Source organism: Pyrus communis, chromosome 3, assembly GCF_963583255.1.
Source record: "Pyrus communis chromosome 3, drPyrComm1.1, whole genome shotgun sequence".
In the NCBI taxonomy this organism is placed as follows: domain Eukaryota; kingdom Viridiplantae; phylum Streptophyta; class Magnoliopsida; order Rosales; family Rosaceae; genus Pyrus; species Pyrus communis.
In genome coordinates, this window is record NC_084805.1 from 19421225 (window position 1) to 19449207 (window position 27983).

The 27983-nt window shown below is 35.1% G+C and overlaps 1 protein-coding gene across 2 annotated transcripts; it reads right to left on the minus strand.

Moving 5' to 3' along the window:
* Nucleotides 1-13010: 13010 nt before the first annotated feature.
* On the minus strand, nt 13011-25189 carry LOC137727395 (myosin-6-like). 2 transcript variants are annotated; one of them, XM_068466264.1, is made up of 39 exons: nt 24871-25189; nt 23656-23784; nt 23366-23509; nt 23018-23163; nt 22773-22929; nt 22562-22620; nt 22302-22461; nt 22029-22178; nt 21808-21944; nt 21546-21692; nt 21309-21410; nt 20793-20850; nt 20602-20703; nt 20348-20385; nt 20078-20204; nt 19788-19958; nt 19534-19665; nt 19336-19445; nt 19175-19235; nt 18797-18974; nt 18489-18694; nt 18126-18245; nt 17807-17905; nt 17331-17543; nt 17053-17192; nt 16831-16951; nt 16622-16666; nt 16431-16511; nt 16185-16355; nt 15911-16054; nt 15585-15770; nt 15218-15343; nt 15037-15107; nt 14857-14956; nt 14709-14765; nt 14566-14622; nt 14337-14417; nt 14150-14232; nt 13011-13887 (listed from the first exon to the last, which is right to left on the minus strand). In XM_068466264.1, exons 1-39 carry the CDS (start codon nt 24871-24873, stop codon nt 13773-13775), a joined length of 4527 nt encoding a protein of 1508 aa, XP_068322365.1. In that variant the 5' UTR covers nt 24874-25189; the 3' UTR covers nt 13011-13772. The 2 variants fall into 2 exon arrangements, with proteins under 2 accessions (XP_068322365.1, XP_068322363.1); XM_068466262.1 differs by having other exon boundaries at nt 13013-13887; nt 17044-17192.
* Between the last annotated feature and the right edge of the window lie 2794 nt (nt 25190-27983).

Sequence of the window (27983 nt, forward strand, 5' to 3'; positions counted from 1 at the left end):
AAGCAATGATACATTCAGTATTACAGTCATAATCTGTCAAGTACATTTGTCAGGGATGAAATGTCAATTACTTTAAATTTTCTATTGTTTTTTTATGAAGCAACTAATGAGAGTGCATTTACCAACTGATTTATAATTCAAGTATAACATTACTAATACAATGTAATTTACAATGTGGATAGATTACACCATTACATAATATTACAACAATTGTACTAAAAAAACTGCTTCCGTACTGTTTTCTTACTACGAAAAAAGAACAGAACCCCTAATTAATCTAGGGTTTCCGTTTGCCTAGTATTAATGTTAATATAACATGAGGTAGGGATATTTGATATAAACGAATATGCTTTGTCTTTGCAAGTGACCGATCGAATATACAATTGGAGAACAAGATGTTTGGATCATACCATATAGCATTTTGCTACCATATTGCATTTTTCTTATTGAGTTTTGAAATTACTAAGTTCATAACTTGCCGACTCTATTGCTCCCACAAATTAGTTTAAAATTTTGAATTTTAACCTACCTTTTTAGGTAGAAAGCGCGCACTCTCACCCATCTTATAAAATTAGTTACTTTCTCTAACACCTTTGGGAATTTAAAATTAAATGTAATGCATGCCAAATAAAATGAACCACGATCTTGCAGCCAGCTAGCCTTATTTTACTATGTTATTTGATAAACCCTAGAGGTTTGTTCATTGTACGCGGAAAGCTGAGAGAAGTTGATAGTGTTTTCTACTTTCGGTACCCGGGTGAATAGTCCTATTTCGACACGTGTCCCCTGCTAAAGCTAGCTAGAAAGTGAAGTTTTAGAGCTTTTCTTAATTAAGTTGATTATGACGGTGATTAAACCTAGGTTTAACTTTTTAGGGTTTGTATAATAACTTATAAACTTGTGTGAAATGGCGCTAGGACTGCCAAAGTACACCACTTAATTTGTGGCTATGCATGAATAGTTTTGAGTTGGAAAAATCATGGGTCCGCGTCTGTCCCACTCTACCGATCATCTCAACCCCCACTTGGAGCTCTGAGCATACAAAGAGAGAGAGATATACATACATACATACATATATATATATATTCATTCATGGGAATAGGAGAGGGAAGCATGTGCATGAAAGCCTTGAATTCCATGAGAGTCCCTCCTTTTCATGAAAGGTTTTGGGAGGTATAAGCTTGGCACTTATAAGAATTTCTATATTATATTGGCTTTGAAGTGAGTAGTACCATCATCACTATGATCAAAATGAATATCCAAAGTTGCTTTGCAAGCTAGCTAAGCTCTTACCTATTCATTTAATTACTCCCAACCTTGGTAGCTCACCTCTTACTTCATTTGCCACCAATAGTACTTCGATAGTGTAGGAAAATGGGTTATGAGGTTTTAGTTTTTCTATATTGCACTATGATGTTTTGATATTCAACCCTTAATTGTTTTGACAATTAAATGGTTAATGATGCAATTAACCTAACAAAATGTGTAAACTAGACAAATGTCAATAGATTAGAATACAATGCAAAAAAATTAGAATTTCTCGTAACCAGCCTATGACACTAACCTTAAACCTTGATAGTGTGAAGTACTTTGCATGCTGGATAACCTCTTACCTAGTCACTTGCATCCCCAATATTTCATTTGACATCAACACTTTTATTTTTTGTAGAAAAACAAACCTCCAAACACAACATACAAGGGTGATAGATATTGTGATATATACGAGAGAGAAGGAGAATATATATATATATATATATATATATATGAGTTTGGTGTGATATATGATATATCCCATGCATGATATGATAGGGATATGTGTTTTTGTTGTTATCCCTATGGCTTGTATATTCTACCAGCCTTGCAATACTCCACTGCCAGTCTGCCAGCTTGGTGGCTCATAATCTTATTAGGGACGCTTTCTAGGATGGGGAAGAGTTGTTTTGTAGCTTCCCTATTCTTTTTCTCTTCTTTCATAGCAAGATCGTTAGGGGTAGCTTTCTTCTCTTTCATCGAAATATGCATGCATGCTTTCATTCTCTATGGTCGGCGGTACTTGCTAAGAAGCAAGCGCGTTAGTATTGTGTATTGGGAAGAATATTTATCTTTATGAGTTTAGATTAATTAATTAATTGAATAATCATGGAAAAGTAGTTTAATTTGTTAAATCTATAATGAGTTTCATCAGTCACGCGTGAAGGAAAGTACTTCCAAGAAAAGCGAAATCATTAAGATATCACTGGTTTCCTAGTTGTTGTTTATATATGCTAGCTATGCTAATTGGCAACTTAATTCTCAGCAAGCAGAAAGTTAATTCTCTAAATGGTCTTGGGGAATGGGAATGGCGGTGCCAAGTGGAGGGCATGATACTTGGGTTAATCTTAATCTTAATCGTAGGGTAGCTGCTATATGTGCAACAGATTGGTTACCTAGTGGCATGTTGGACAGTTGGAGATCAAGTAAAGAAATGAAAATTTTTGGGCAAAGTGATGTTAGGGAGACCAAATGTTTAAATAAAATTTTGTACACCAAATAGTGTGAATATTGATGATTGAATTATTATTTAAGTGTTGATTAGCGTGCTTATTTTATATTGGTGACACATCATTGGTTTGCAAATTTAGTTTAAAATTTTGGTCTCCTTAACATTATCCAATTTTTGAACCAAATTTGCAAACTAAATGATGTGTAACCAATAGGAAATAAGCACGTTAATCAACACTTAAGTACTAATCCAATTATCAACACCCGCATCATTTGATTTACAAAATTTGGTTTGAAAATTTGGTCTCCCTAGCATTACACTTAAAAATTTGTTCTCCCTAGCATTATACATGCTAGGTAGACCAACCTTTTAGATCATATTTGTAAATTATGTGATGTATCACCAATAGAAAATAGGCTTAGCACATTAATCAACACTTCAATAATAATTCAATCATCAACAGCCACGTCATATGGTTTATAAAATATAGTTTAAATTGATAGTCTCTCTAGCATTACCCGAGATTAAAAATGCTTATGATAGTGTTTAACCAAAAGGATAATGTTAGGGAGACCAAATTTTTAAACCAAATGATGTGTCACCACTCACCAATAGGAAATAAGCAAGTTAATCAAATAATGTTAGGGAGACCAAATTTTTAAACCAAATTATACATCATCAATAGGAAATAATCACGTTAATCAATACTTAAGTAATAATCCAATTATCACGATTCACATCATTTGGTTTACAAAATTTAGTTTGAAAATTTTGTCTCCCTGACATTACCCTTAACCAAAGGGGTACTTGTACTGTCCACACACCATTTTTTACTTCATACACACCGTCTTAATTTGCAGTCGTCGGATCGACTGAATTAAAAAAGATCAAATGACAGAAATTAACAAAATGTGTGTGAGAAGTAAAAAGAGATGTATGAATAGCACACCCTTAACCAAAAAGTTGAAAAAACTAGCACTTGCTATGTGATATTTCTTTCAACAAGCACTTTAAGTACTTTTTTAAGAGATTACGACTGTGTTTGGATATATATATTTAAAAAGATTGAAAGCATCTTTTATAAAAATGTTTTTGGAACCAATTAGTCCTTAGTAAAAATGCAAAGTGAATCTTAGAAAAGCACTCGAAGTGCTTTCTACAAGAAGCACATAACTGATGCTTCTTTCAAAATACATTTCAAGTGCTTTCAGAATCTAAAAAAAAAAATTTCACCAAAAGCGCTTTCTGTTATTTTGAAAGAAATTTTAAATGGGTTTTATATATGCTACTAGCACATAAAAATACAATAACTTTACATAGGATGTTGGTCACAACCACCACAGGTGGCCCAGTGATTAGGGATGAATTATAGGCCCATATTTCCCACGGAGCATCTTGGATTTGATCTCTTGCACTAGTGAATTGCACGATAGTGGCTAGAGGGAGACTGAAATGTCTCTATAAACCTTCTCAGCCCTCGAAAAAATGGACTGCCATGACAAGCTACCATCTGATTTTTTTTATTTTTTTTTTATTAAGGACGTTGTTCATGTCTATTTTAATAGAAACAGTTGATGTAGATATATACTAGATGAAAAAACAAAAAGGAGATATATATTACCTAACATGGCATATGGTCCATATCAAAATTTTATTTTATTTAACTTTTGGTGAACGTCTTAATTACCATCCAGAAAATATAACTAGAGGGCAGGTAAAGATTTTAGTTTCTTTTTAGGTGTGCTTAAATATATGTAGGATGACCCTCCTCATTCAATTATTAGTTTACTTTTAGATGATGTTTGAGAGGGTTGATAAGACTCGAGTTATTTGTGTGAATCCCTTGTACTGATGTCTTTCTTTGTTTAGCGGTTCTATGGACTTTGGAACGGAACACTTTTAACAAAACACACACCACACACCACACACCACACACACACACATATACAGACACTGACACACATATTCTTTTATCCTTCTTTCCTATTCATCATCTTCCTACACACACACACACACACACACACACACACATATATATATATATAGTTTTGGTAATCTGCGAACGTGTATTCACACTTCTTTCCTGGTCAAACCAGAAGCAACGAATTCCATTTCTCTTATTTGGTAGGAAAGGGTTATCTAATAAAATTTAAAATTTTAGGTTAGCTCCAATTCATGATTAAGAAAGGACCCAAAAAGATTACAAGAGAGTTCTCTCTCTCTCTCTCTCTCTCTCTCTCTCTCTCTCTCTCTCTCTCTCTCTCTCTCTCTCTCCATGTTCATTCCACTCACAACAAGTTTTTAAAGCCTGATCTCATTATTGTTAAGTAAAAAAGATAATCGAGTTGGCGACTACCCAATGATTAAAACAACGTTAGGAGAATACCTCGGCTACCTCACAACGGCTCGAAATGCAGCCTTATACTGAATTCCAATCCAACGGTTCGGTTTATTATTAGCTAGGGTTTTAAGAGACAATCAAATGCCTCACATGACATGCACCGAGAAAACTAATAAAATTTTCGAGGAAGATCACAAAGAAAAATAAAAACAAAGAAAATCTATAAAAATTATATGGACACAAAAGAACTTTGGAAAGATTTGAAAGATCTTCGTTCCAAAACCTCCATATGTTTTCTTTCACGTAGTTGACTAAATACAAGCAATACCAAAACATGATTAATTAATTCCAAGGAATATTTATCGCATGTGGTTGGATTTGTTCTAGATATTTGTATTGCGAACATAAAATCTTGGTGATGATAATATGATTAGTACCAAGATACCGGTATTAACATTTGTTTAGGGTTTTGGTCAAGCCTAAAATTAATGACATAATTCTTCTTTAGGTCAAGTGGTCAACATGCATGTTAGTGAGACAAGTACAATATTAAAGACATGCAATTATGCAGAGAGTAGTTATTTTACATGAAATTGCTTGTTAGTCGATTTTTTTTTGGTCAACTAGTCAAATTGATTTAAACAATTAATGTTTGCATTTTTAATATAACATGGCCGGCCAAATAAGCATTTTTTTTAATTTTATTTTGATTAAGGAGATGGAGAGGGTTCGAAACTATTCCAATAAATTTGTGAGGGGAGAGTTTCAAATCCGAAACACAAAATCCAACACCTTATCCATTAAAATATTCGGCCACACGCAAATAAGCATCTATTTGACCAAAAATCATAAGTTTATTACCATCGAATTTGTGTAAAATTTCCAACTAGCAGCTTCCTCAACATGTGATTGTGTGATCACAATAAAACTTCAGCATTCTTTCGGAACGTAAAGCAGTTTTAGATGAAATAACCCCAAACAAGGAACTTGGCATTTCTTGAACTTTTTCGTTTGGTACTAATTTGTCGGAATTTCCAGAACGCTAGAATTATTACGTAGTTTTTAGATCATTGTATCAATTCCTCGTTTTTTAACTTCTCTTAGTACATATATAGCATGTGCCGCAACCAATTTTGATATAAAAGAGAGAATTAAAATAGCTATAAAATATGATTTTAATTAGAGCCCTAAACTAAGGATTACGCTGAGCAAAATAGTGATCATCCGGTAAGGATCCCAACTCCCCAATAATCAGCATTGTGTTAATCACATGGCAGAGAACATGACTACGTGTTTGTTAAATTGAATCATTGATCCCTTGAAAGTGGCTGACCTCATAAATTCCAGTGTGTGATCTCATTGTTGCTTCACATAGCAATAAAATTTACAAGAAAATGTAAATTTAGTGAAATAGATTAGAATATTTGTCATCATTATTTTATGCAACTAAGTTTGAATTCTTTCAATGTAAGTAATTATCTTATCATATGGTAAAAGAAATATAAAAAAACGCACCTAACCCCAAAAGATTGAAATGAAATGCTTTCTCTCTTGTCAAAAAATAAAAATGCTCATTCCTTCATTTTGATAACATAATTCCCAACATCTATAGATGTATAATATACACGTGTAAAAGAAAAAACTATTAGTGGTTAAAAAAAGTCATTTTACACTTCTTGTATATTTTGTTTTTAAATATAAAAAATTTGAAAGGTAGAATGATCTTGTTTGATATGCCAATAATAATACATTATTGGCTTGTTTGAACGTACTTTTAAAATCACTAATAGTATTTTTGGTAAAAATAATTTTGAAATTAATTCTTAATAAAAATACAAGTAGATCTTGAAAAAAAAAATACTTGAAGTGCTTTCTATAAGAAGAACATAAATAGTTCTTATTGCATCAAAACTTCAAGTGCTTTCAAAATCCAAAAATATTTTCTTTAAAAACGCTTTCAGTCATTTTAAAAACATTTTCAAATGAGTCATATATATTTTTACTTATTTTGCTAATGGTACCTTATATATTACATTATATTATATGTATTCAGTTGATGAGATCAGAAAAACAGTTCAAATGAAGTCTCAAGTTATCTAACGACGAGCTAGTAGTCCAATGGTAAATAGCGGATTAATTACGAGGTTTCCTTAAAACTGAAAACTTGAGGTCTTGGCCGGTTCGAAACTCACTGCTGGTGTGGAAGCCAGACTTGTGACCAGGGGAGGCTGAAATGCCTTTATGAGTCTTCCCGCCTCACTGAAGGGATTGATAAACATGGCTTGCCACCCGTTGTCCCCTTTTTAGAAAGAAAAAAAAAATCTCAATAAGTTATCTCCTAAATGGTCTCCCAAATATCATGCTAGGGTCATTGCATCTAGCGAAACCAAAGGCTTGCATGTGGCATCGGGCTTATTTTTTATGTTATTTATTTTCAAAATTTTATGTGAATTTTCTATTGGAGCCTTCTCTTAATCCTAGGTGCCGGCCCCTTCCTTTGTAATTATACCACAAACCCCATCGAAATCCATTTATGGATTTAGTCTTCCAAGTTCCAGGGTGAGAGCGAGAGTGAGAGAGGATTCAGGTGAAGTTTTGATTAAAAAATGGGATTAGAAGTGAAACATGTGGTAATTCTTAATGAGATGTGTTTGTAGATGTTTGACTAGGTTTTCTAAACCAAGTTTTATATTGTATACGTCAGATGTTTTTTGCTATTAATTAATCACACATTGTGGTACTTAACTCATATACTAATTGGTATTATCATCTTAGTAACCAAAAATCATCTGGTTAATAGTAGAGTATGTCAAGTTAAATATCTAGACATTGAAAAAAAAGAGACACTCAGTTTCTAAAGTTTCATGCCAAAAAATTGTAAACATGCTTTAAAAGTAAGAATAGCTTCAACAATAATATGTGTACCGGTAAGTTTAAAAGCGTGATATCAACTCCAAAGAATAAATAATTACCCCATAAACTATTTTAATTTCATCTTACATTTATTTGTAAGATAATTCATATTTTTGGGGCTATTATTACCATGAAGACAAATTTCTTAGAGATAGCCTGGAAAAATTATAACTTAATACAATGTGAAGTTTAATACATATATACATATATATAAATTGGCCCACGTTGGGACCAAAACTATTTTAAGACATACATAGAGTATCACTGTAGAGATTTATTGTATTTGTGATTTTGATTTTGATTATGTTTCATTATAAGTTCAGCATATAATGTTTGGGTTAAGTACGCAGAACTACTCAATTATATATTAAGACTGATTATTAACTGGTTCAAAACTTTTGAAACATTAATTTTAAATAACTACCAAATGTTTTGATAGTTGGATATATATCTGTTATGTCACTAAAGCATAAGTAATGACATGAATATACTAAAAGGTATGTTCATTTTTCACTAACACGTCACTTATAGAGGTTTAAATCCACAAATTGGTTGCTTTTAGCTAAGTTGTTAATTTTTAAATTGGCTTTGATTAAGAGGGTTAGCTTCAGGATTTAGAGTTTCATAGATAACGTGACAGGAAAACCAAAACATGCCTTTAAGTTTATTTGTCTACACAATCACTTAACGGTGATAACATAGTCATTTAACAACAGTAACTAATGGATATCCAATTTTCAAAATTTGAAGTATTTTATTAATGGGAATATATTAAGACGCTGGGACCAATTTTATGTATCGATTATTATTAAATGAATATGATTTAATTTATTTACTAATGTAAATCTCAAAAGCTAACACCATTTTAGTGTTCATGCTCACTTCCTTACATTCAATCATAGGCGATATACAATACGATGCTGCCTTTGTTTAGCTTCCCTCTTCGCACGCATTCTTCATTATAAGGATTTTAATAAACTAAACTAAAATTTTCTGTCAGAATCTCAAGGCTTCTCGAGAAAACAAGTTTTGCAGGTTGGAACTTCAACAACTATGTCTACGTGCCTGCACATAAAATAATAATTCGTCTACGTGGATATTTTAGGTGCAATAAGATTCATGCACATATATATACACGTCAATCCCCATTGACGCAGTCTCATGCTCCTGTATCCTCCCAAAGCTGCCATATAGAACTCAATAATTAACAAAAATAATGCATCTTTAACACTAGTCCTCGAAACCCTAGCTGCATTTGTCCTTGAAACCCTGGCTACTGTAGATCAGAGCAGAATGTAGAGAAGAAACTCAGAAAAAATTATTATTTTTTATGAATGTTTCATGGCTTCTGCATTTGCATGCACAGTTCCACATGTCAGCCTGTCAGGCATTATCTAAGGCCGGCCTCGACACGTTGGATTAGCTTTGCAACTATAGAGCTACTAATCAAATTCAATCCATGTGATGTGACCCATATTATAGTTATAAACTACTATTAATGGTGAGACAAAAAGGGTTTTCCCCATTTGGAAACTCAAAACTCTATGGTGGAGTCACTTGCGTTATGAGGGAAAGTCAACTATTTGTTTAGTATTCTTGCAAACCAAAATTTTCAACCACCACGCTTAATATACTCACTCAATTCTTGATGAACACTTAGATGGCAATATAGATAGATATGACTCATCATCGAATGAATAGCAGGGTAATGCTAACGTTTTTCAAACTAATATTACCACTTTATTAACTTATTAACTGATTAGTAAGCCACCAAAATTTTGTTAGCAGTCAACACGGTAGAGTAATAAGTAGAACTAAACTCTGTAAAATTTATTAAAAAAAAAAAAGCACTAAATGATTACCGTTCGAACTTTCTATGTACATAGCCTTTTTATTATTATTAATTACCGTTTGACCAAATAGTAGTAATAATACAAGAAAACAAACTAAATGCGGTGAGGAAGTCGGCGATTCTACATTTGAATATCTGGAATGTGTTTTGAACAAGATCGTTTAAGCTCACTACTCTCTAACATGCACACTCACTGCTCTCTAACATGCATGGGTGATCTTAACTAACTTTGTAACCGCATTAACTGCAAACATCTTATAATATTTTCCGATGAACTACTCGTTTAGGGTTTCAAACCAGAACGTGACCCTTAAACCATAATTCGAGATTAGCTTACGATAACGTCATGAACGGAGTTTGACCAGATAGGAACAAAGAGATCTCGATTCTTTGAAACACATGAGACCACATGGATCAGCCGATTTTAACTACAATTTTGGAATATTAGTGACTGCAGTTAGACCGTTAGTGAGAAATTAATTAGTGCAAATGTCGTTATTAGCAAATTAAAATGCCATTTTACCAAACTAATACATGTGCAACAGATATATGATCAGCCACCCACGATCACCTACAAAACCTTGATTTTTGACCAACTAGTTAATCTCCATAATCCATATGAATGTTCAATTATACTAATATTAAGGGGGTCACCATTGACTGTTACCCAATTAATGCATTTGGATTTTTTATTTTTATTTTTCATGCTATTTTCTTTGAGAAATGCTAATTAAGTAGACTCTCTCAAAGTGGAACTCTCCGCCACATCATGTTTTATGCACAATATTTTATAACGGTGGCACGGAAATTGTGCCAAAAATATGAGGTGATTGAGAGTCTCACGTTTGAGAAAGTCTCCTTAGCATTTCTCATTTTCTTTTGGTATAGTTGTGGCAAACCATATTTTATCTATTAGCATATAAATTAGTTGGTTAGTTTTGTTATTGGAAAATCAACATGCGGTTTGAGATGCTTAATTATGTAAATAGTAGCATTAACCAAAACATTTCCTTCTCAAAACCTTCTGTGAGCTGCCAGTTTCTGCATCAAGGACGACAACAGTTGGCTACTTTGGCCACTTGTACTATTGTAGTGACAAGTTAGACATTTGAAAAGCTTGATTAATGTCTTCACAAATAGAAGCATGTTCCTCCTTAAAATGCCCAAATACGTACATTTTTAATGTACTTTGAAATTTAACACGCGTGCATAGATGATTGGCTGGTATAGATTGGAATGTATTAATCACAAATAGCACTCATTTACGTATACATAAATGACTCACAATAACATTCCGTCGTAATGTATAGAGTTTTTCCTTTGAGCTCTAGTTTTAAGGCCAGGCTAAATGGAACTCCACTAATTAATCCAACGGTTGGGGTACATTGACACAATCATAATTGAGGGGGCATTAGTTTTGAAATGTGGGTTTTCTTCTCCTCTACATATGACACGAACTTGGCTGCACTTATCGGAAAACTTTGAATTACAACCACAATTTGGAAACAAATATGATAAGGTCATATCAAAATGATGATCTTCAAAGAGAAGGCTCAATTTGGATGCATTTGATGTGCCATGGGATAACGAAAGTGACACACTCGGACTTCTATTAGGTCAACATCATCTCATTCATCCTCGATCGATTGAGTAAGCCAAATTTAGAGCACATTATTTATGATGAAAAATTTCACGACAACGATATCACGTCGGCAACCTAGTTTTTTTGTTTGATTTGAAGAATGAATCTTAGCTTGTATTATAGAGTCAAGGGAATTGACTAGATTAGGGTTTGGGCAGCAACCATACAAATGAAGCTTATTAATTCGTATGTTATTACTTAATTAGGTTATGTACAAGTAACCACTCAACATTTAGAAGATATGTTAAATGATGTGGACGAAAATACTGAAATTGATTTTTATTGACATGTCATCTACTAAGTTATGGATTCTCCAATCAAGTCTTTTTAGCGAAATTAAAGCCTCAATATACTTGGCTAAAAAGGGAGATTGGGAAATTCAGAGCCCCATAGATAATTTGAGGGTGAAAACTCTCTTCAATATTTGCCTACGTCATCACTAATGACAGTGACTTAACAGATGTACAATTTTCACTAGCAATAGTGACATAGCAAATGTCTAGTTTTCAAAACGGTAGATGATTGTTTAGAATATAAAGGTTGTGGCCAATTTGAGACCACCCCTAAAAATTAGATAGTATACTCGTACTTAACCCTACTACTTATTGAGCTTGAATTAGTTCAATACAATCCTCTTGTCCGGCCCTAATCACAATCACTTCCACTAAAGTTATTAGAGCATGCCATGCAATCGTGATTCTTATAAACAGTTTAACAACATAACACATTTACATTTATCAACAATTTAACAACATAACACTAACCCAGTAGGACGAAAACGTTTTGTAACTGTTTACATGAATGCCGGGGAATGGACCCAAGAATAATAGATAAATTTTGATTGCATACATAACACGATATTGTGGTTTGTGTCTAATTTCAAAGTGGCAGGAGGAGATTAGATGGAGAAATTTGAGGGGACCTATGAGCCATGGACCAAAATACCAGGGGTGATAAATTGGTTCAGTCAGGTACCCTTCAAATATTTACCTACATGGACCCAAAATTTAGTGGATAGGGTCCAATCTGGTGCAACAAGACTAGTTTTGCAAGCTGTACAAACCAAGCCGACGAAGGGCCCGTTGTGTGGTTTGCAGAAAAATATAGGGTGGTCCAGTAGGGGTCCTAAATTTGTTACGTGGTCCAGAGGCTAAGTGAGGAACGAGGACTTTCTTGTGGTTGAGAAGGGCATGGTGAAGCCCCTTGTGAAATAGGTGAAGGTACTAGGCAAGTGCCATGTGAAATCCTCATGGCTAGGGAGAAACAAAAAATTTTGAATCAAATTTTGATTTGATTTTCAAGGACATGTCCGTGTCCAATTATGTCTTAGGAAATCAAGGTTACTAAGAGCTAGATATTTTATCAACTTGTTCTTTGATTTCTATGTGTTTTGACTTTAGAAGTTTGGAGAGAGGTGCAGCAATTGGGATTAGAAAAAATGGAAGTCAAAGATGGTGATGCACAAGAGGGCTTTATTGCAAGTCCACTAGCTTCTCAAACAAGATAAATTCTTGAGTGTCGGCAATTGTATATGACTAACGAGATGATCAATTTTTTTCTTCAATTAGGCTAAAAGAGAAGCCAGGAAGTTATTGACATTGGTGGGGATGAAGAAAGTTTAAAGTGTGTAAAGATCGTTTATAATTCTGTTGTATTTCGCATCACATGACTAAGTACGTGATAAGAAAGAGAAATTCATTGCATATAGATAGCTAAGATTTTAACGACTGAATTGGAATTAACCATCACACTACATGGATCAAGCCGCCTTGCATAATTTCCATCTCTTTATTTGATATTAATATGAGTTCAAGGACATTATAATTGTTTAGTAGGTTTGCCCAGAGGAACCCAAAATTTATAGTTCGTAAAATTCCACCATACAATTTGGTTTAAGTGACAGAGAACATAACAGTAGACGGTTTTGTAACTCAACTGAATTTGGAAACACCGTAAGCATTCCACCCTCCACTTTCGTCCCTTTTTAGCACCCACACCATACACCAGTCATATAATGGTGCCTAGAAGCAAAAACTCTTGGCAGGACCGGTGTAAACGTCAAACGTCTCCCGGCCCCTTCATATCTAATCGTTACTTCCCGCTAGGATAACAGGCAATCTCGACAGCACGAGAAGAATCTCATCCAAAAAAACACCTTAAAATTATGTATAATGCTAGTATATTTCTTTGTACAAACAACAGAATTGGTGGGGGAAGAAATAGCTCAGCCACCACACTACAAGAAAGTATGTGTACTCCTAACATCTATCTTCCTGCATATATTGGCAGAAGAGACTAGGCAAAGGAGAAAGAAAAAAAGAATGCACACCCACTTCCATGTCTTTGCTTCCCCTTTCAACGAGGATTTCACACTTTGAATGCCCAAATAAAAGAATAAATAAAGAATTTTACAGAAGGGGCATGGATATAAAATGGGGGAAAGAAAAGAAGAAAAAAGATTTACAACAAATGCAATAGAATTTGAATTACTGTCCTACCTAGAGAAAACAAGATAAAATCATGTTCGCGCATCCTTATAGCCTCACTCATGTAAAAACTCGAAGGCAGGATGCTCAAGAAGTTCATCTGCTGGTTGGACATCTGAAAACTCCTTCTCTTGTAGGGACGTAGAGAGGTCATCAACCGAGAAGGGGATGCTATATTAAGAAACACGGATTAGTAGCAATTCAGAGTGCCAAGTCTTCACAGGTTAATTGAAATTAAATAAAGCAAACACACGTTCAATCGCTAGACAGTTTAGATTGCATCCCGTAGAATGTATGGTTTCATTTTATGAATCGCCACTATGTTCATGCATGCAGGTTTGTACGGGTATGGTCATTTTCCTTCACTCTGTCGCACAAACCTTTTCCAGTAATTAATCAACAAAGAACACATGAGGAGAGAAAGAAAGCCCACCTGGAATTGTCATCCAACAAAAATGAGTTGCTGACAGCATTGTTGGAGTCCTCGGTCATAAGTACTCTCATGCTGGAAATTACCTGTAAAATGATGAATATGGTGGTTGTTAAGAACAAAAATCACTGGACAACAATATGAATCCAAATACTGCAACCAAAGAAGATATTGTCATGAACAAACTTACATCTGGAGATACACTTCGGGTATTATAGTTGTCATCCCAATAGAGAGTACATATTCTATACAGCTGTTGAACACTCAGGATCTGGAGAAACAAAGAATTGTTATCTGAGAGAAAGAGAGTGAGATAGAGAGACGGGAGAGAGATTATTGGTTGAGTGGGAGTGCGTGTATGTGTCTCTGGAGAATATGCTAGACTAGTTCCGAGAGAGGAGAGGGAAAGAGAAACTCACGGGGCACAGATCATTGGTGATTTCATCATAAGAAATTCTATACTTCTGATGTATGACCTGTTGATAAATGTGAGTCAGATCAAGTAAACTCCACAGCCACATATTTAATGACATAAATTATAACGAGATGGGGATAACCATACCAGGAAACCAACAGCTTGTCTTATGTGCTTAAGTTCATCCCACGATGAGCCCGCATACTGAAATCCAAGGAGACGAAGCCATGAAAGTCAGAAAATAAATAACAATGAACCGAGAAGTTACATAGAGAGAGAAGAGGGAGGGAGTCACCTCTTCTTTTGCTTGACAACACCACAACTCCAACTCAGCCAATCCAGATTTCACATACTCCCCATTGCTGAATGTACAGCATTCACGGCGTAGGAGAAGACTGAAAAAGATAACATGTTCCGGTGTAAATGAATATTCTGGCATAAACGATGAAACGTCAAAGCAGAAACAAGTATTTACCTATTGAACAGTTGTACATTAATATATGAGAAAGTCTGAGTGAAGATCTCCTTGACAAGAACCGGAGGCACCTGAAACCCCATAAAAGAATAAGATAGGAAAAAAATTGATGAAGTAGAATGTATGGCATTGCCCAAAATTAGTATAGTATAGTAAACAAATAGTGCAATAAGTTTCTTACAAAATTTTCTTTCAATGTGCTAAGGAAAGTGCTAAGGCCGTCAATAATGCTCAGCCAGTGACTCGCTGGAGAATCTTTCCCAAAGGACCGCCCAGATCTTAGTACACCCTTTGACATTCTCGGTGCCTATATCGCAGATGAGAAAAACAAAGTTCAAAGTGAAGAAAGCAAACAAAAACAATTGGATAATGTAACCAATTTCATCTGACAAACTCATTATAAATGTTTAAGAAAGACTTTAGAAGTCAAAACCCACGGGAGATCAATTGGATTTATAACCGAAATAGTATCACAGCTACTGCTCTCTTGGTAGGACTAAGATTCTTTTGTTCCAGTCAGACAAGAAGTCAAATAAAATTCAGCGTACCTGGATGCACAAAGAAAGCAATGGATTCAACTCCTTTTTCAAGTTGTCTCGAATAATGCCATATATTTTCTCCACATATGCTGTAAGCTGCTGCTTGAATAGCAATGCAGGGTACTTGGCCTCCACTTGGCGTACTACCTCAAGTGCAGGTGCAAGGTTTGCAGAAGAAGGGGATGAGCGAAAACCCTGCAATTACAAAACCATATTATAAGACAGGAGTGAAATCTCCAAGAAATAACCAAAATAATAATGCATTTCAAACATAATATATAACAAAAAGAACCAAAAGGAAAGTAGAAAAAGAATATATTGAAGAATCTGGATACCATGGTCATCCTCCCAAAGAGAGATGTTGGAGCGGCTGGCTTCTTTGCACCTGCACCAGAACCCTTCAGACTTCGTTGGAGTAAGAACAATAACGCAGATGTATTTGACAGCCAGTAAGCCATGTGATCATTGTTGTCTTGGTTCTGGAATCAACAGACAGATTAATTGATTGGTGCACAATTTCAGTCATATTCATCATGCTTAAAAAAAAATCACATTTCAATTTTGTTTTTGACTTCCAACAGAAAACCTTATACAGAGTAATCCAGTTACCTCAATTTCCGAACCAATCATCTGGATGAGGCGATCAAACACACTAGTCCTTTCAGCCTCAAAAGATTTCCAGTGGAGAAGACATTTGTAGATGGTGAAGGCCGCAACAGGCTTTCCTTGACTGAACCCAATGTTTTTCACGACACAGTTGATAAGAGCATCAACACTCTCCTGTGGAAAACGACCAGGCACGATGTTAAAAGAAGCCAACCTAATCAAAGGATGTTTGTATTAGTTAGAACATACATGTTGACGTTCAACAAATGATCTCCTCAGCTTGCTATCAGATTCAGTGCCAAACTTCTTTGGCGTTGCACTTTGTGGTTCCTGCAAAGACACCAGTGTCAATTACTAAATGATAGGGAAAAGGAGCAGCTATATGAGGGGCAAAGATAAAAGAAGATTGACAGCAACAGAGAAGAGAAAAGTAAAATTACATTGGCTCTGTTCTCTTCGTTCACATGGTGACCATTTTCCACTCTCTGAAATAATAGCATAAATCAATAAGGAGATGTGTTTGTTTGTGTGTGTTTATGTATGGACAATGCACACACACATATGTGTGTGTGTGTGTGTGTGTGTGTGTAGAGAGAGATAGGGGGAGGGAGGGAAGGAGAGAGGAACAGAAGGGGGGAGGGAGTGCTACCTGAGTTTCTGGAGTTGGTGGAATTGGTGGGTGCTCATGTGCCCTTTTAACAGGTGTACTTATTTGCTGTCGCCGAAGAATTTTGTTTTCAGACTCAATGTCAGCAAATTTCTCTTCAAGCCTGCAAATGAAAGTAACAATCACTATGAAATAAATAACTGAGAGAGAGATGACCGGTCGCAATTTGAATGGATAGTCAGACAAGAAGCTTACTCAAATAACCTTTGCATGTTCGTCTTTAACTTAATAATCTGTGATTCTGCCTCCAAAGCTTGCTTCAACCTTTCTTCACTCATTTTGTTTGCCTCTTCATATTTCTTTTCTGTTTCATCAATTTTTATCTCCAATGAATTCACTAAAGCCTGCAACATGTTTGAATAAGCAAGACACAAGTAAATAGAAATGTACGAGTTCATTCCCCCAAATTTAGCGTACGTTCTTGATGTATCAACTCAAAATATCAAAGTACAGTACTCGGCAACAAATTTTGATCACTTTACCTTCAGTTGTTCATTTTCGTTGGTTAGCTTCTCCATCAAGCCATGGTCTACAACTGGAACCTCCTGTATTAGTGGGACTACTTTTTCAGCTCTTTCTAAGGCTTCACACTCCTTCTCAAGCATCGCCTTAGTTTCTTTAAATTGAACTTGCATCTCTTGCAATGCAGACTGTAGTTTTTCATTTTCTTGTGTTTTGGCTTCTTCCATGTCAGCCTGCAAGCAAGGGAACATAGTAAGCGATTGGCAAATAACTTCCCCTTTTCCTTTCGTGTAACTATTTTTTGTTTGATATTCCCACTTTCCAGCAGACATCACATTCGAATGAGATACACAGGATAGCAACAACCACCATCCCCAAAGTAGTTTTTTTTTCTCAAGAAGATTATGCAGAGAACAATCTAAGTTTTTGCATGCCTAGACAAAACACCAGTATCACAACTTTACAAATGTTTTATTAAATTCAGTATCATGCATACCCTCATGCGTTTCTCCAGCTGTAATCTCCATGTCAATTCTTCAACTTGCTTTTCTAATTTATTTTTGGCAGCTTGGAGGGCTCCCGTCTCCCTTGCAGCCTGTACAATAGAACAATAAAGAAATGAGACCCTCTAAAGAAACATGACACAAAGTCTTATTTCAGTAGTACTTGGGAAGATTACGTGCCCCCAAATATGAAGAAGGATATAGATCTGCAAAAGACTCCATTTTCAGTTTAAAATGTCCAAACTTTAACCTAATAATGCATACATATCATCTAACAGACCTTATGAAAAGAAAAGAAAAAGAGCTTGTTACCATCTTAAGCTTTCGTAGTTCCATACGTGCAACCTTCCCCCTCCAAGCACATTGTGTGGCAATTGCAGCTTTCTTTGTCTTCTTATAATGCGACCGTGCCAAGAATTTGCGACAGTGGCTCTGCAATCACCAAAGTGAATCTAAATTTTTTGGGACAAATATGAAACAACAATTTTTTTTGCCAGATATAGTAATAGAAAGGCCCTATAGACATTTAAAGTTTTAAAAAACTCTTTGAAACATTTCGAAATTCAAAAGAATGATATTGGCATTTCATCTGTAACCTTTATATGATTAAGGAAAACACAAACTACGAAGAGCTTAAGAAATTTATTATAACAATCATCTTTTTTATCATTTTACCTGGATGATAATTGCTGCTTTGGTCTGTCTTCTGAAGCGTAGCTCATTACGGGCAGTTAACCCTCGCATACCGGTCTGAATAGATACAGCAGAGCAATACAATTCTTTGTAAGCTTTCCTAGCAAGATACATGCGCAAATGCCTTTGGATCATTAGACTGGAAGCTTCTCTCCTCATGGCCAGATAGATATGTCGAGCAAGATGTCCTACAATAAACATACGCAAAACATCATAACAATTAGGTGAAAGCCTTAAGGTATCGACAGACTAGAGTACTTGAAACCTCGAATAACATCCAACTAATTTACCTCTGCATGCAGCTTGAAGTCGTATTGCAGAAAGACGGAGCATGATAAAACTTCTTTTAGCCAAATAAGAACGCACTTTCCTTTGAATAATACTAGCTGATTTTCCTAAGACCTCACTTCTACGAGCATCCAGTTCCGCCATCTGACCAGCCCGAAGGAAGACCTTTGTTTTACCAATCTGAAAACATGAATAAGTTAGTAGGTTAGGTTTAGTTTTAAAACATTATTTTGCATATTGGAGGATAACAGAAATACATCATTCCGTCAAAGATTAAATTAAGACAACAGTACCAATAAAATGTCTAACTGCAAAGGAGAGCATCACTGTCTTCAAATTTCAAGCTGAGAAGCAAAATTGATTATTGGATCAGCAATTACCTGATAGCCTTCTAGGCCCACCTTTTCTAAAAGTCTCTTGCAAGCATTGACCTCATCAGTGCTAAGTATAACATAAGCGGAAAGAAAAAAAGTTAGAACCTTCAATGCTGTGACCAATCGAGATTTACATCCCCAACCCATAAAACAAAATGTGCAGATACCTTCCATCCAAAACTTCAGGTGCAAGAAGGCCAAATCGGTCTATAAATTCAGCAAAAGCTTTTCTAGTAGGATACCCAGCACAGCTTATCCTGATTGCTTCCATGACCCCCTGAAATTCAGATCACATATAAATGCTGGGAATCCTAATTGCAACACTATCAGAAAAAAGAAATCTAAAGATATCAACATTGTCATACCCCACACCGAAGTTGTTGTAAAACATTTTTGTTCTCAAAGATTGCTGGCTTAAGAACATTGTTGGGTTTTACACACCGAATGTAATGTGGCTCCGTAGAACTGAGAGTTTCAAGCAATTGTTGCAGTTGTTGCTGCATAAAGCACAAATGCGGTGTTCATAACCACAAAACTAAGCAAATACACAAATCACTTACTTCAACAGAATTTAAAAAAAAAAAAAATATATATATATATATATATATATATATCAGACCTTAAACCGAGAACCTATTGAGGAGAACTTGGAGGACTTGGACGAATCCTCAACTAAAGACGTAAACATGCCCGAGACAAAGGAACATGTAGAAGCACTCAAAAGTGCTTGATGCTCAGCAACCACATAGTCCTTGTTCTTGTCCAGAAACAGTTCAGTTTGATAAGTGACCTGAAGGTTATATTAAACCTTGTTACTTGGTACAATTACGACTCTAAACTCTATAACCACAACATATTATTACCTAAAACTAGCAGTAACCGTAGTGGTCAACAAACAAGTACACTTACATCACCAGCATAATGGCAAATTGTGAAGTCACTTTGAGACAATTTAGGTTTCACGAAGCGCTTATGATTTTTGAATGTTTGATATAACTTCTGAGCAAATGTTTCATGTGTCGATCTTGGAAACATACTACAAAAAATAAGCCTCGGTTATCTCACCATAAAATAGTGTCAAAATAATTTTTAAGCAAATAGTAATTAAATAAACAATGGTATGTCAAGGATTAGCAATGTGACATAAAAGGACAGGCTAATCCAAACTACTTCACTTACCAAGCTTCATCGAGAAGAGCAATTATGCCACCAGGTTTCTGAAATTCAAAAGATTTATATTTAAAAACGTCATAAGAACTCTTACACAAGAATCATCATAAAAATAAATGTGAATATTCTAATAACAAGAAACCAGATCAACAAATTTACGTGAACAGTAGATTCACCAAAAAACAAACCAAATATACATATAAATACATGGTGGTAAATAGCGACAGAAACAAATTACAGAATTCAAGTTAGACAGCACAAACCTTTTCAATCAGATCTAGGATATCTTTGTTGTCAACAAATTCAATGTAACTCCAATCAATCTCTTCTTTTGTATATTCTTCTTGCTCCATTTTGAAAACGTGCTGCCCAAACAAATAAGCAATATAGATTAGATGTACAGAAGAAGTGCCAAGGATACTAAAGAAAATAGGGAGTCCATTGACCGACAAACCTGATTGAAATGTTGCTGAAGCTTCTCATTCGTCAAATTGATGCAAAATTGCTCAAAACTACAAAATTCATAAGCAACGATGCATCAGGAGAAAGAGCCAAACAAGTTTCTAATAGTAGAATCATCTCTCTATTGATCGGAAATGTATATCAAATTATCAATGCATCTTATGTATTCACAGATACTATGACCACCATCTCTCTAGGTTTCTGACAAACTGCGAACTTTCCAGCCAACCCTAGGCTATCCATAAAGCGGTACTAGAATAATGTTATGCTAATACTAGAAATTTACAATCCTCAATGCGATCTGGTAGGAAACCTAGTTGATCAGTGGAGCTCAGTGGACTGCTAAATGATCATGAGAGCAATGATTTGAAAGTAACTGATGGGAGATGATCCTCCACCTATTTTGCATCTGCCGTGCACACTATCATCGAGGGGAGGGGGATACTTCTTCACTCGACGAAACTATTTCATATCAATTATGTAAACAAAAGGAATACCAATTAAGCACCTGTTCGTTTTGAAACTCTCAAATCCATAAATGTCCAAAACTCCAATTAAGAACTTTGAGTCAGGATCTTGACCAATTGAATTGTTAATCTTATCCACAAGCCTGCACAAACAAGAGAAATGACAAGGATATCAGCATGAGAAACCTCAGTATGGTTCCAAATCTAAGGAAACGGTAAAACCAAGGAACGACCATACTACGATAACTTCATTCAAACTTTTTGGTATGGAAACTTACCAATCAAACAACCTCGAGTACACAACTTTAGCCAAAGCATCTCTACTGACAGCTGCGGCTTCTGGATCCAGCCATTTTGTGATTGTTTCATCACGAGTAACAATAATGCGTTTGCAAAGAGAATCTTCTAGCGCCTTCACATCACACCTAAACAAAATTCATTGAAAAGGAGGCTGCATTTCATTAATTTATAGAAGATGGAGAGCCAATATAAGAGAACCAGCTTGTGTGTGATAATGTGCCAATGAAATTGCATAATTACATGAAAAGCTGGGCAGCAGTTTTTAGGTGGAACCAAGATTTGTCGTCCTTCGGCATGGAAGAGTCCATTTCCTTACCCTTTGCAAATTCAATGTTTCCAAGATGTAGAATTGCTGCCACAACTCGAAATATGGCATCCTAAATACAGTTGCAAAGATTAATTATAATTCAAGGCCACTTTAGAAAGATCTTAACATTTGAAGGTACTCCCTGTATCAATACCTGTTCTTCAGAACTTATTCCAACAACCTCCATTGCCTTCCTTGTAGCAATGTATTCTTCAGCATCATCAAGCGCATCCAATTCAATACAATCTGATTGATTCAAATAATGAAACGTTTTTGCGGGTCCCAATTTGAACCTCTGAACATCCTGAAGATGACAACGTAAAGTCAATCCAAATTGTTAGAGAAGAAACATTGAGCTTTGCCTGCAAACATGGATACTAAGCGTTTCTGCTTCTAGTTGTATATTTGATTTTAAGAGATTCATTACCTCAGGTGGTGCAGCACAAAGCATGTAGAAACAATGATAATTTCTCTCAGGATTGGACACCTGACAAACGCGTGATCTTTCAAGCAAATAAGTTCTTATTGCAGCTCCAGAGATCCTCCCATTCTGATCAAACTGAAGCTCCACAAACTTACCAAAACGACTGCAGAAATCACAACCGGCAAATAAAGTTATACCCCCAATCGAGCATGTAGTATATAAAAAATTCAAGACGTGAGAAACATTTCAAAAGATCCTCTGACCTGGAGTTATTGTTTCTAACAGTCTTCGCATTTCCAAATGCTTCTAAAACAGGATTTGACTGAAAGTTACAAAAAACCAAAACATATTAAATCATACAGACGATAAATTAATAATAAGAAAGACAATAGTTGTCAACCATATAATTGTATCAAATCTCATGACTTCTCGTTTCTGTTTGCAATGCAAACTAAAGTTCTAAATCCTTGGTACCTCCAAGACTTGCTGCTCAACACTCCTCCCTTCAGCAACACCTCTCCCTCCCATGTAGGCAAGATAGCGCATAAGCAATTTGGTGCTTTCAGTTTTACCAGCCCCACTCTCACCACTAACCAATATTGACTGACTTATTCCGTCATTAATCATAAGCCTGTAACCAAACCAATGGAATCTTACATCACTGGACAAAACGAGATCACAAAAATAAACAAATAAACAGCGAGAATGTGAAAATGTACCTATATGCCGCATCTGCAACAGCAAACGGGTGCGGGCTCAGTTCACCAAAATCTGCCCCTTTATATTGTTCCATCATATGGCTATCATACAGATGAGGTAGTCTACAAAAAGGGTTCACGGCGATCAAAATGCTCCCTGTGTAAGTCTGGAAGCAGCATTTAGTATATTAGATCATTGGCTTTCATAAATTAAAATTAAAAGCACACTCACACGCACCAAATGCGTAAAGAAAGATGACATAATGCAGATAAACCGCAGAAACTCACCGTCCCCACCCGATCAACAAGCTAAATAGAAAACATACATAAGCAAATGGAAGAACTTATTTAATTTAGTCAAATACTTACATATATTTCGTTGATATCATATCTTGATCTTAAATTATCCAGGACACCTGGTTCATGCAAATAAGCCAGCTTTGTCATATCATCCACTCCACAGGGTGGGGCCTCGGCATCTTTAGGATAGACACTGGAGGCTTTAACGACAACCTGCGGGAAATGGGGAAAGCAAGGAAGATCGAAAAATTATCAGAATAAACTGATGGAATATTGTAAATAAATGATTAAACACTAAACATTATTAACAGAGATCGGGATGCACAAATTCATAGTGCATAAATATTAAATGCACCCACCGTCTTCCCTGAAGTGCAGAGAACCTTGTAGTTTTCACTTTTAATCTCCACAATTTCACCATCTAGCCAAGCTTCTTCAGGATCCTCGACCCAAACAAGAGATCCAACCACAAGACTAATAGCAGCAGCCTAACGGAAAGAGTCCCAAAAGTTAACATATCAAGTGGAACATTAGAACAAGAATCAATTGTAACGGCAACAATACACAAAGTGTACCGCAAGGATTTTCTTTTAATTTTCAAAAGCAAGGAAACTCTACAGAATTAAGCAGAAGAGTCAGCATATGTGCAACTTAGAAAAAAGGCTGAGCCAATCCAAATTAAAGATAAGGAAAGTACTGCATTCTCTGATAACTGAAAAAAGAGTTAAACGGGAAAAGAGTGTCAGATGTCTATACGAGTTAACTGATAAATACGCTAGATTTGGCATGAGATAAGCTCAATAATGAACCTTTCGAAGTTCAAACTCAACTCAAAATTATTGGCAACTCAAAAACAACCACGCCTTTAAGTTCGAATACCAGTGTCACTCCGAAGAGTCTATTTTCCTATTGCCAAACAAATCTAACTAATGTTCAGTGACTGATTTAGGCATGGTCATAAAATCTGCAGGCCGACTGCTAGTCGCAAAGTGGATATGAGAGCTGAACCAATAAGTCACTTTCAAGCACAACCCCAGAATCCAACATCCAAGTTACTGATTACATTGAGTTATAAAGTCGCACTCTTGTTAATTACTCAGCGTTGCCAACACGCCAATGCTACAAAGAAGAAGCTCGAAACAGTTGCTCACTAAATCCAGATGGCCATTTCAGTAGATTCACATTGAGTTATAAAGTCTCGCTCTTGTCAATTAAATTCCTAAACTTTAAGCATCGTTGCCAATATGTTTATGCTACCGAATACGAAGCTCGAAGCGACTAAATCCAGACGGGCATTCCAACATGACAGCAGAAGTAAACAAATCCTAATGACATTCATCTTACACCAAATGACACAAAACACAAAACAACGAAAGCAAATCAAATCTCTGTTCTGCTCCAAACCAAACGCAGATCAGTCCACAAAGCAAGTAAACCAAAGACAACCATCAAATCATCAACAAGTTCCAATCTTTAAACAAAAATTCCATACAATAATAAAAACCCAAAACTCCAAATCAATAAAATATCCTAAAAAACACAAAAACCAGCAGAAACATACAAAATAAAATTACCATTTTTACAGATAAACTGATCGGATCAGAGACTTGGGTTTGCTTCTGGATCTACTCCCAGCCTTTCTCAACAAAAAACATCCAATTCCAGCAACCAAAAAGCTTCCAACTTCTCCTCCTTTCACTACAATTTTTGCCGATACTTCTTTCCAAAAAAATAATTTAATAAAAAAATTAAATGAAAACTGAGAAGCTTAAACCCTTCAACAAACCCAAATAATTTGCAGAAGAGATTAAGCCCCCGCCCCTTCTGTTTCTTTCCAACTAGATTTTCTTCTTATTTCTCTCTGTTCTGTCGACTTTGGTTTTTAATTTTTCGGGTCTCTGTAAAGTTTTATTAACATAATTGTTCCTATTAACAATTTAATTAACAAAATAAAACGCCTAATAAGCTCCCAAGTTTCCGAAAATGCCACTAGATCTTGACCGTAATTACGGAATTTAAGACACGGTCCCGCTGGAGTGCACACAAGGCTTGTCTGAAAACTTTGACCTTAAATATCGAATTCCGGAGGCGGTAAACTCTCAATATTTCTCAATTTTGTCAACTTCTTTTCTTTTCCTTGTCTGTCAAAAGTTTTGTGAAAAGTTGAAAGTTGGTTTTTCCTTTATTAATTTTTGAATTTAATCCTAATTCATATATCGGTTAATACTAGACTCAATTTCTCTTCACGCATGAATGTTAATTATCTTTTTTATTGTATAAAAAGATTTTTGTTTGCTCACTCAGGGTACGCGCAGCATAAAAATAGATTACGTGGTTGAAATTTTTTGTGATTGAGTGCACGAGCTGTATTTATTAGAAGCAATATTCATTTACGATTAATCACTTTAAAAATGTAGAATTTATCATTCATATGGTATGAAGTTGTAAGAAATGTTATGATGAATATTGCTATTTTTGGTAAGACAAATATGTTAATTCATAAAATTTTATCAAGGGTTGTTATTTTTCACTAAATTTTCTCCCCACCCCTACATTTACATTTTACATTTGTTTGGCTACCACTAAAATGCTAATACTAATTGTTTTGGGTATCTTCTCAACTTAAAGAACTTAAAAACAGAGACACTATATTTTACTTTGCCATAATACACTTTTGTAGGTTTGTTTAATATATAAATTTTGAAAACTATGCTTTTTCGTGATAATTTTAGGATAAATACAGTACTTTTAAGCGTTTCAACAAAAAATACAATGATTTGTAACATTTGATATCAGGTCATCCGTATAATTAATTTTTTTGTGATATTCATATAGGTTTTTCTATGTGAGCTACATAAAATATACAAATATAATTCTCAAGTTCACTCATTGATTCATTCTTTTATGATATAGCTAATTAACTAAAACATTTCCAATGAGATCAGGTGAGATATAGACGATTTGTGAATCAACAATAAGTAATAAAAATCCCACTTTGATAAAATTTATAACATCATCAAGTTCAAGTAAGTACATATCTAGATCGTAATTGTATGAACTTATGATCTAGACTCTGAGAGGGTGCACAAGTTCTTGAACGTGCATGGGAATAGAGGCTAGCTTCGTAATAATAACTCAGTTTCGTGGGTAGTTATGGGAGGGGACAAATATTCGGTGTCCACAACACATCAGATGCAGAGACATCCAGATTAAGGTAAGATACTAAGATGGTGAACCAAGTAAAATGGTTAAAGTCAGAAGTTACTGTTAATTGCCATCTCATCGAATTAAGGATGTCACCCACCACGCGCCTTAGTCTTGATTGTCAAACTCCTCGTTGCTGGTTTTCGTATTTTGGTTGATTGCATCAAATCTTTGTTTCATTTTTTGGTTAATTAAACGAATATATTTTTCTTTTCTTTAACAAAAAGTTACATAAAACGATAACAAACTAAGCATAAGAGCAACACGAAACATTTCCTAAGTTTTTAGATTTATATTCGAATAAAAGTGACCTAAATAAATATTAACATTTACCATATTTCTCCCTCAATACTTTCGCTGTAAGTTTTCTTAGAATCAATTTAGATGGATAGAACTCCTAAAGCAATGTTAGATTTGAAGGAAAAGCTATGAAGCTAAGCTTTAGGTGAATAAATAATATATTATGAGGAATGCTACATAGACCCTCTCAAAAGTAAGTTCAACTGAGACTTGTTGACATGTATATATTTCATAGTAGCTTAATTTGTGATGACAAATTTTGACGGAAAAATTACACAACAAGTACAACTTGGACTTGCCTTTTAATGTATCAACTAGTCTCAATAAATTTAAGATGCGTATTTTCATTGAATATGTGAAAAACCAAATGTCTCCTTGTTAAATCGCATTTTTCTTTCTAGTGTTAAAAGGGGTTTAAGGTTTGAATTTTCATTACCCACAATGCAAAGAAATTGAGAAAATTTGACCTTATTATTGGATTATTTTGTAAAATTAACCTTTTGCATTAGTTTGTCATCCAATTGAATGATATAGATTATAGGAGTGTCAAATGGCATGGCATATTTTGATACGATTCATTTAAAGTCAGTTAACATCAACTTATTGAGAAAGTCATAATGGGTCTGGATTGCAGCTTGTGCGTGGCTCATGTGAGTCATGAGCTTGGCTAAGCTTATTAGGCCTAAATTTTAGGTTCGATCCACCCAGTTCTTACAAATTGTGTTGTGTCATATTTTTTTAAATCGATCATGGCCATACCATACTTGTGCCACCGCTCTATTTGGTTTGACACCTCTAGAATAATATATGAAAGAAGAGCCACATATTCTAAGGACAATAAAATCAGCTACTTAGTACTATACTATAGTAATATCATATTCACTTATAAGTAAGAGGTCTTAGGTTTATTTATCTTCAAAGCAAATTCAAACTGAATATTATGACATTAGCTAGCCTATTTTCATACTCAATATAAATAATATCGTATATATTTAAAAAGGACAATAAAAACTGAATTAGAAAATGAAGACAATCAAATGGAGGGCGTGAAAATGTGAGCGTGGGCTAAAATTTTCATTCTTAACTCACTCGTGAGCACGTTTTCAGGACGTGCAAAACGAAAAATGTCAATATCAAATGGGGTCATCAAACCAACGGTGCAGATAAGAGGACCCACATGCGG